The sequence below is a fragment of the Sycon ciliatum genome, chromosome 3 (assembly GCF_964019385.1).
Source record: "Sycon ciliatum chromosome 3, ocSycCili1.1, whole genome shotgun sequence".
Lineage (NCBI taxonomy): Eukaryota > Metazoa > Porifera > Calcarea > Leucosolenida > Sycettidae > Sycon > Sycon ciliatum.
The window spans coordinates 41,970,529-41,981,056 of NC_088645.1; the positions used below are offsets into that span (position 1 = coordinate 41,970,529).

The following is a 10,528-nucleotide window of genomic DNA, read 5'->3' on the forward strand; positions in this document are numbered from 1 at the left end:
ACGAAAGGCAAAACCGGAAGTAAAGTTCAAAAACCCACCTTTTACAGCATTGTGTAGATCTACACTGGGTACAAGTTTCACCAACTAACTACTTGTCGCCCCCCACAACAGCGGCGTGCCAAGGCCCATCGATCACTCGGAAACTGTGATCGCATGCATGAGCAAGCAGATTTTAGCACTTTTTCAGCTAAAAAAGCTCAAAAAGGGCGATATTCATAAAGGGCGAAAGAAACGGGCTTTTCCAAAAGGGCCAAAAAAAAGTCCAGGTGGGGTAGTCAGAGCTAGAGGTGGGCTGGCCAGGGGTAGGCTGGCCAGAGGTAGGCTGGCCAGGGGTGGGCTGGCCAGGGGTGGGCTGGCCAGGGGTGGGCTGGCCAGAGGTGGGCTGACCAGAGGTGGGCTGGCCAGAGGTGGGGGTATGGAGGGTACACACACAAACACACACACCATGTACCATGTACATGTATACGCCCGTTGCAAGAGAACACGCAAATCTCCAAATGCACTGGATGTGCACCCACAGATTTTCTCTTATAGCAACGATAGCGGACAAGGTCTGAATGAGACACATCAAGACTTGCGCCAGATAACTGTCTAATCCACACAACTGGCGAAGCCATGTGAATCGACCACCAATGCACACCTGGTCTACACCACACGGAGTACATCGGCATAAAACGGCCAAGACAGTTATGCACACCCTACACTTGCTGGGGTAACCAGTATAGACAGCATGCTGCTTTGATAGAAGCATACACTAGATGCACTGGTACCTTGAAGTGAAATTGGAGTTACTGTGCCAACCAGCCTCGGATACTGAGTACTGGGAACCCAGAGCCAACAGACATACCAACAACCTCAGCCATGAAAGCTATTATATTAACGACACACTGGATTGTGGAGCCGAAACTAGTCCAACTTCCAAAATGCTTTGGCAAGAAGGTAGCCTTCCAACAGGTTGGCACACACCTCAGACCTCAGACATGCCCATCGCGGGAGCGATGATAGCGAACAGCTATGTTAGCCATAGCAACTTGTGCTGGGATTACACCATTCAACAGCTTGCAAGGCACACACACACACACACACACACACACACACACACACACACACACCTCAGACATGCCCATTGCGGAAGCGATGATAGCGAACAGCTATAGTGAGGTTTTGCATTCCGAAATTCGGCAAAAAGATTCGGCACGCGGGAGCGAGGTCGAAAATGCACACGAAGATTCGGCGTGTTTGTTCGGAAAAAGCTCACTTTGCCGAAAATATTTTTCGGATGCATTTTCTTGTAGAAGAGCGCAGCGCGTGATTTATTCAAAGACGTTTCTTATCTCGGCATCGCTTGGCAGGCGTCTTTGGCGACATAGCATCGTCAGCTACCTCTGATTGCTCCTCTCCACTGCCTGTCGACTCTCTTTCGCCTGGAATGTCCTCACTGTCATCTGTGTGGCTGAAAAGACTATGGCGACACGCATAAAATTTGACTTGGCCATGGAGTTGGTTTTTCTGAGGCGACTAAGGAGGCAGGTTTGGCCCTCGACTCTTTGGGCGATCAAAGTTCGTTGGAATCAGCAAGAAAAGGAGCACGGGACAGGACGTTGCTGATGCTGGGGCTCACAAATGAAAACACATCATTTTCGACTTGGAAAACAAACGTTGGTGCGAAAATTCGACATTTTGAAGTTCGACAAAAGACCGAAAAACGCTGTACCGAAATTCGGAATGCAAAACCTCACTTAGCAACTTGTGCTGGGATTACACCATTCAACAGCTTGCAAGGCTGATGAACACACACACACACACACACACACACACACACACATACACACACACACACACACACACACACACACACACACACACACACATGACACAGCCTTTGGGTCAGCCACTTGCGACAAAAGGCGACTGGCTGTATTATAGATCTAGGGTACGTGTGGAGGCAGCTGAGCACAAGTCATTCTAGATTGGGGCACAGTCTAGTCTGTGTTTCCTGAACAAGTACGCATGTCCTGTCTGTCCTTACTGGTACTGTCTTGGACATGGAAATCCAGCAGTAGGTTGACCGGGACCGGGGCCAACACTGCAACAGACAGACTCAGTGCACACCCATGTTGATCCGATGCGACCAGCGCGCTGCAGCGCAAAATACATGCATGTGTCGCTGTGTACTGCTTGCCCACGGCTGCATGGCCAGCGCCCTGGGGCCGCTAGACGTGCGACCGGATTTCCATGTCTACGACAGTACTACATGATTGTACTACTACTACTAGTACTAGTAGTAGTAGTAGTAGTACTATTACGTAGATCTACGCGACCAAGATTCAAGGCAAAAAGCCAATATCGATTCGAACACGTAAAAATCAACTCCACGTGGAAAAGTCTTGTGCGTTTCTCGCCAATGCGGCAATAGCTTTGGCAACTAACTTTTATCCAGGCTATGGCCTTTTCAGCTAGGCACTTGCAGTGCACTGACCATGGACTACTGTCTAACGGTATGGATACACTAACTCACTGACTAAGCCGCGACTAAGCGCTCGTGGACTCTTCTTTTCTTTCCGAATAATTGAAAATATGTTTGAATGACTCCTACCAAATTTTGAGGATTGTGAAATGAACGAGTTGCTGCTCACCTTCGCCTTGATCGTCCTCTCGCTGATACTTTCGCTCATCTACTCATGGAAGTCACGTAGAGCCACCGGCAGCCAGCCAAGTAGCGATGGAGTTGACGGTGGCGAAGCTCAGGACATTCCTGCCCTTCCGGAGCGGCGGACCCTACTTGGCGGACACATTGCCTGGATAAAAGAACAGATCAAAAGGAAAGGCGGACTGCGATTCGCTGGCCATCTGGTGGCGCACGAGAAACACCGCTTGCCGGTATTTGCGTTGCACTTCGGCCCGTACGGCTTTGCCGAGCGTGCATGCGTCGTGGCGGACGCTACGCTGGCAGCGAAGCTGTGCGCCAACGATGCTGTCGGGGTGAGCTCACAGATCTGTGACGTGGTGAACTACATGATCGGCGCTGGGACCGTGTTCACGCAGAATGGCGAGGCATGGATCAAGCACAGAAATCTACTGGGCAACATCTTCACCGATGAGCACAGTACATTCAGCGTGGACACTGTAGCACAGGTCACAGCCAGTGAAATTCAGCGCTTCGTTGAATCGAAGACAGTGAGCGATAACGCAGCTGACGGAGATGGAGCTGCGGCGGCAGCAAAGAGCCGCAGTCCAACACTCCAGCGAGTGGAGGTGTGTGAAGTCGTTGAACGCTTAGCCATGGCGGCGCTGGCGCAAGTGTGCTTTGGCGTTGACATGACAACCGATCACCATGATTTTGAGCCAATCCTGACGCGGTTCATACGCTGTTTCAACAAACTGGCCATCACACCATCACTAACGCTATGGAAACTAACCAACTTGCTCGAGTCGAGAAACTACTCGTCCGCCAAGGAAGACATGCTGAAAACGCTGTCTGACCTCGTCGCCGAAAGAGAACAGAAAGGCTTGGAGTCGGGCGAGGATCTGCTGTCCTTGCTGTTACGTGTGGAGCATGACGGGTACGATCGCATGACCATTGACGGGGTTAAGGACAACGGCAATCGACCCGCTCGCAAGTCCAAGGCGCCGGAGGTGGTGCGATTCAGCCGCCAAGAAGCGCTGGAACAGGCTCTCATGATGTTCGTAGTCAGCCACAACACTATATCCTGCACGCTATCATGGCTCTTCTATTACCTAGGTAAGCCTTCGTGTAGCCGTCAGCAGATCAGTTGAATTGACAGAAGCAACAAAAATGTTTTAAGCAGTGTTGCTACTGTTATTTCAGCTAATCTCCAAAGACAACTTTCAGGCACAACAGTTAAAACTGTTGTGCCTGAAAGTTGTCTTTGGAGATTAGCTTGCACTTTCACTCCTTTGACCCTAACTGTTGCGCTAACGTCCATTGACCCAGTGAGTGTGGCGTAAGTACAGGTTCGTGCACGAGTACGAGGACAGTACCGTGGAATCCGGCCCGCGTCGCGATAGCGGCAAGGGCTGGATGAACAGCGGTACTGACCGAGTATGAGTTACTGGAACGTGTTTCCCGTGTGCACCTACGGTCTGTTTCAAAAAGATTAGCAATCAAGTTTGGGTCTTAAAAAGTATGAAGATAAGGGAAATTTGGACAACAAAATACATAAAACGGCTTGTTAGGGCACGGCAAATTGTTCTGTGAAGGTTTCGGAACAATTGAACCAACCGTTAAGGAGTTAGTATTTCGGCCAGGTTTCTGGCCTTTTCCCATGGTTTATAATTTGCCCTCGAAGCCAGTATCGATTTGTTATCAAAACCCACGATTTATCCCTTCCTTTTTGGCCTTGTGGTTATGCATGCTGTCTGCTGACCATGAAGTTGTGAGTTCAAATCCCAACAAATCTTCAAGTCAAATATTTTTTCTTGATTTTGTCATTGTTTTGGTGATCACGCTGGTACAAGACAAAGAAGGTGGCTGCGCCAAACGACTTGTTGGAGCTCGTATTTCCTGCCGAACTGACTGACACTTGACTGGCTCACGCCATTTGAAGTTGTGAACACGGAAGTCATTGCGCTGTAGCTACGTGTTGTTGAATACACCGGCACATCGATCGATCGATTTCTGTTTGAGAATTATTTTAGTAACTGAAGATCGCCAATTTATTTGAATTTAGGAGTTAACACCGTCTTCTATCAGCTTTCACAGGCGTCTGCTTTTCTCAAAATGTCGTCGAAGTCACACGGATAGCTCTGCCACTTCAAGGCCTTGGGAATGAGTCTGTGTCAATGCCGTTTTCGTCACATCGTGAGAGTAAATTGCATCCGCGGCAGCTCAAAGAATCTATTTGGTCACAAAACGGACGCATCCCGCTCGTCAAAATTTACCAGACTTTCGACATGTCCTCTCTGACTCCATATGCCATATCGATGCGAGGAAGAACTCGTTTGTTGTAAACCAGACGAACATGTACGAGTACCGACGTCAGTGAGTTGTCATTTTTCATGCTTTCGCGCGGAATATTTCTTCGAGTTGACAGTGAGTTTTTCCAGGCAGTGCTCGAGCGCTCATACGGTAAGACGGCAAACTCCCCGGGCGATCGCCAGGATTGCTTATCTTTTTGAAACTGACTATAAGCCAAATTCGTGAGCCAATGAACGCAGTGGATTCCGTTCCTGCCTGTCGTCACTTGACGACGGGAAGTGGAATCCGTTCCTGCCCTTCGTCACTTGACGACGGGCAGTGGATCCACTTCCATCACCTTTGAGCAGGCAGGACCGCGCTTTCCAGCCCCGCAATTTGATCTGTCATTGGTCGACTCCAAAGCGACACTCACGTGACATACGGGAATGCATGTATCCTAGGAAGTTAGCCATAGTTGGGCATTCAATGGTGTGCTTACGTCGGATTTGTGATATCTTCGATCAACTTTGCGTTGTCTGTAATTGCCTGCACCAGAAAAAACGTTGTTTATTTCAGTGTATGTTCTAGCAGAAAAATGTGGTAGACAAAATGAGAAGTAAGGCAAGAGGACCAATGTGTTGCACCTTACTGAATACCTCACTCTTTTGTTTGCATTTGCATTAGATTTGATTTTGATATCCATAGATGGTGGTGGCGTTCCTACCAATGCGAAAAACTCCATTACCTGCCGAGTCTCACGTGAATCATGATTGTTATCTTTGTTTGTATTTTACGTGTTTGGTTTGTTCTGTGTAGCAAAAGATCCCAATCTTCAGTACCTGGTCTACAAGGAAGTCTCGTCGGTTCTCGTTGACAGCGAGCAGCAGCCGACCGTCAGTGCGTGCCGTGACCTGACCTTCACCAAGATGGTTGTTCTGGAAACGCTGCGCTTGCGTCCTGCTGCACCGCTTCTCGTACGGAGTGTGAACAGTGATGTCGTTGTCGGAGGTGAGAAAAACGTAAACTTTTCAAAAGAGTACTGGCCGACCAATTTTAATACCAATTTCCTAGTTTGTGACGGGTTTTCGTCATGCAGACCCAATCGTGTCTGTGCAAGGTCGAGCGTTCTCGTCATGTATAGTGAATGCAGTGTACGTACTGTGTGCCCTACGTAATATATAACTTACTGTATCGCAGGAGCGGAATATCCGATCGCAGTGAACGGCAGTTCGTGGATTGTTCCTGGAAAAGGCTTTCTGGAGGCGTTAACTCATCAATTTTTTTCCATCCAGTGAATTTTGCTCACTTTCATTCGGGGGACATACCAACTTATGTAATAATAATGATAATAATATTCACGGGATCCACGTTAGCATCACTTGAATGTTCCGAAACACGCAAGCTATAGCCTTCGCTTCCGCAGGCTACCACTAAGCCTTTTCGCCTTAGTGGCGAATGCAGACCTCACAAGCGAGTCAGGGGAGAGGAGGCAGCAAATTTTATCGTATTCACAGTGCAGTTTGAATTGTAGTTCTTCATTGAAGCACAAGCTTCAAACGGAAGGAAATTGTAGTCCAGATGTGAAACTAGATAGCGGCACACTGTTGCCGGAGCTAGCACAGTCCTTGGTGTATTGTATACAGTAAAACCTGTAATGGCGACCACTCGGATATGGCGACCACTTTTCCTTGTCACGGACGCATTCACATTCAAAACACCTCGGATAAGGCGACCACTCGCTCAACGCGACCGACGACCACCCACCAGCGACCGCGCTGCACAGTGCTAGTCATGTAAATGTACGCATTGCACGGTGCACCAGGCATGGTAGATCCATACATCAGTGCAGAAAGTGTACTTCGAAGTAGATATACATGGTGCATGCACGACATTTGACAGGTCTGCGAACCCCAGGCACATGAGCCGTGCTAGGGTAGCATAGGTGTGTGCACTGTGATGCACTGATCAAAATGATGTGTCACATGTGGATATGGTCATGTGACCCACTGAACCTGGATAAGAAGACCACCTGGCCACGGCGACCACTTTTTCTCGTCCCTTGAGGGGTCGCTTTAGACAGGTTTCACTGTAATATGGAAAAACTGGTAGCGACTTCGGCAATACTTTTAAAGAAAAGTTTTTAGGTAGCAGTGTTGCAAATGGCCGTCCTGACTGCCTGCTCTACCTATCCATGAGTGACACTGACTCAAACAAAATCACGTTTCGCGCGAGACTCGGCTGGAAGCCGAGTTTTCCGCATCCGCAGGAACGCCACCACAATCTAGGATCAATGCACAGATGCAGCTCCTAAAGTGGTGGGAGGTGAGCAGAGTATTTCCCCGGATACAAATCGCACCTTTTTACACTAAAATCCAAGGGTAAAAAAGGGGGTGCGACTTACAATCGAGCATGACTTACTACTGAAGTCAATATATCTAATCAGTATTGCTCAAACCTGGAAATGGGGGTGCGACTTATAATCCAGTGCGACCTTTAATCGGGGAAATACGGTAGATCAGACCAACCACAAACTTACTCAAGCTGCTATCAGGTGATGAAAGCGCTGGAAGCATAGCGTCTCTATATTTGCATTCCCCTATTGATGTTTTGGCCTGCAAAGCACTACCTAAGCAGTGTTTTCCAGGCGCAATCTTTCCCAGCTTTCAAGCTCAACTGGTGAGGGGTGAATTCCCCGACCCACTGTGTATTAAGCAGGGAGTAGTGCTTTCTTGCATTTCACGCTGTGCCTCAGCCTTGTTGACGGTCGTGAGGCAGTCCAGTGTGTAGCATAGCCGGTGGGGGGAGGGATGCGCGAGATCTAGTGCTGTGAAACAAATTCTTATAACTATCACCGGAATTTCCACCACTATTTTGTACTTTTGTGAAATGGGTATCGATGTTGGGATATTCTGCTCGCTGTGATTCTTCTCTCTGTGTCTTTTTCTCTGTCTCTCTGTCTCCATCTCTCTCCCAGGCTACCGTTTCCTGAAGGGTGATCACATCTTGATGAGTTCGTATCTAGTACACCGGGACGGGCAGCACTGGCAGGAGCCAGAGCAGTTCGACGTCAGCCGCTGGACCAGCATCGGCACGGAAGGATACGCACCACGCAGTGCCTCGCATAGCAGCTTCACGGTCAGCAGCAGTCAAAGCCGTCGCGCCGGCAGCTCTGGCAGCAGCGGCAGCACGAGCAGTGGCAGTGGCGTAGACCTGAGCGACGTGGCAGCCTACCTGTCGTTTGGCACTGGCGACAGAATGTGTCCAGCATATGCCAACGCCATGAACCAGATACTGGCCATCACGTCCGTCTGGATCAGGAAGTGGCGCATGTACCTGGCCGAGAAGACACTCTCCGAACAGGTCAGCTTCACCTACAGCCCTGGACACGTGTACATTCACTTAGAGCCTCGTGACATCACAGAGGAGTTCCAGAAGCCCACTCTCCCACCTGGTCCTCGGCGCTTCGTGATCTCGTGAAGAATTGCCGGCCAATTTTGATTATAGCCGAAGGAATACTTTTGAAGTTGTTAAAAGGATTCTTTTGATAATCTACCGGAATTTCATTTGCCACGTTTTCCCTGAAACAGTAGTACCGCAAGCACTGATATACATACACCCCTCAGCAAATGTTTGTGTTTTTTGTTGTTTTTATTCGTTTTAGATCAGTGTAGAAGCTGTTCCGGGGCTGTTTTGTTCGGACCTGTTGGCCCTGTTGGCCATGTATACCTACTGTAGGACTGGTATAATATTTGCATCCCTCAAGTTAAGGCAAACAACACCTGGCACAGCTTGGCCCGTCCGTATGTATACTGCGATAGCAAAGTTGTATACTGGTGTTTTAGCGTGGACTATCTGATCATTGCTGGCAGTGAACACAATCACAAGTTATCTATAGTTTTTTTGCGTTTATATACTCTTCTCTTCACAAGTTTGAAGGAAAGACACAAACTCTTCTCTAGTGCAATATTTTTCTGACCATGTTCAAGTTGATACCGTCTTCCTTGGTGCCGGAAGGATTATTTTACAAGCTATTGATGTGAGGCTTTATCTAAAATGCCATTGGCGTTCCTGGTGTTTTCTTTGAATACTTGACGTGGTGGAACTGAATTTTACGGCCTTCCCAGTATACCGACTACTATACTTGTCCAGTGAAGTGTGCTGGTTTCCAGTCTGGTAAAGACCACCTGGCTTTAACAACCGCTTTTGCTTGCACAGTGGGGCGGTCGCTTAAACCAGGTTTTACTGTACAATAAAACCTGTAACTAGAGACCACCGTGACTAGCGACCAGCCTGGTACTGAAGACCACTCCGCCAGGCACGGACGGTCTCACATTCTTATATATTATGGTGGTGCGGTGCAAGCCTCTAACTAAGGACCACCTGCCACTAAAGACCACTTTCTCTGGCCCCAAGGGGTGGTCGTTAGTCACAGGTTTCACTGTACAAGTACACTGTACACTGACTCTGTTCATGTTTGCAGTGTGACCGCTGTGGCTGGCTGTGGCTGGCTGTTACTGCCTGTGCAGGGATACAAAATTACAATCCTTGGTATGTTTAGGTGTCTGAAAGCACAGTGCTGCTCAATGGAATCCGGTTGCAAGCTTGTGTCTCGCACCCTTTTGCAGCCCAGCGTTCACAGATGTAGGACTACGCAATGGCCGACGCTTACTAGAGTGACTGACCGGGTCTCATTCACCACTTCACCGTACATGTCAGACATTTTTAAGTCGTCATTTGTGCGGCGGACATTCTTAATGTCCTGCAGGATGCTTGGCGTACCTGGTCACATTCGAGTAAAGACAATCGAAAATTGTTCCTAAATGACATAATACAATCCTTGAGTGTGGTGGCGTTTCTGCAGATGCCGTGAAACTCAGGCCGATTGAGTCTCGTGAGAGCCGTTAATTTTTTTATATCATTTATGATGATTGCATGCTGCTTACGCAGATACATCAAGCAGTGCACCTGCACACAAGGATGGCAGCATACTTTCATACTGTTAGGGCCAGGCTGAGCCCAAAATCTACACTACGCAACCCGTTTGTCAGCCAACAGGCAAACGAGTTTTGTACATACATGTACACACATGTACATCCTGTATGGAATCGCACTCACTACACTATCCTCTTAACCTCGTAACCCGTGAGCCGCAGTCGACAGACTCAAGACCTTGTCTTGACAAACGGTGCACAGAACTAGTCACGCACAGCTGCTGCTGCTGCTGTAGGTGGTAAGTGCGGACACTAGTCACGCACAGTCTAGTAGATCATGCTAGTAGATCAGTTCCATTTCCTTCTTCAGATAAACATAAAATAAAAGAGATAGTGATGATCAAGCTTTCAAGGCGGTTCAAGAAGAGGGATCGCATCAAATCACAACACGATGGCCATTTTGCACAGGCCTCACCTTGGTTGGATCATGCTACATATTTAAAAAATAAATAACAGAAAATACCTAACGGGCACCCAGAGTCAAGCAAATTGTGGAGCAAATGTCTCTAATTGCTTGGCTGTTGAATCTCTGCCTGAGTAGGCGCTACTAGTGTTATAGCCAACGGTCCGAAATACAAGACGGTGATAATACACCGAATCTATACGCTATTGCACATAT

General features: G+C 48.3%; 2 protein-coding genes across 2 annotated transcripts in view; one reads left to right on the plus strand and one right to left on the minus strand.

Moving 5' to 3' along the window:
• Positions 1-2,395: 2,395 nt before the first annotated feature.
• On the plus strand, positions 2,396-9,053 carry LOC135812261 (bifunctional albaflavenone monooxygenase/terpene synthase-like). Its single transcript, XM_065325624.1, has 3 exons — positions 2,396-3,742; positions 5,735-5,926; positions 7,893-9,053. The coding sequence occupies exons 1-3, from the start codon at positions 2,617-2,619 to the stop codon at positions 8,393-8,395; spliced, it is 1,821 nt and encodes a 606-aa protein (XP_065181696.1). The 5' UTR covers positions 2,396-2,616; the 3' UTR covers positions 8,396-9,053.
• A 1,127-nt stretch (positions 9,054-10,180) lies between these two features.
• LOC135812272 (uncharacterized) overlaps positions 10,181-10,528 on the minus strand; it is a 15,073-nt gene continuing 14,725 nt past the window's right edge. The window contains exon 7 of the mRNA XM_065325636.1: positions 10,181-10,528. This exon is cut by the window's right edge and continues 262 nt beyond it. The gene's annotated coding sequence lies outside the window, so the exon portion shown is untranslated.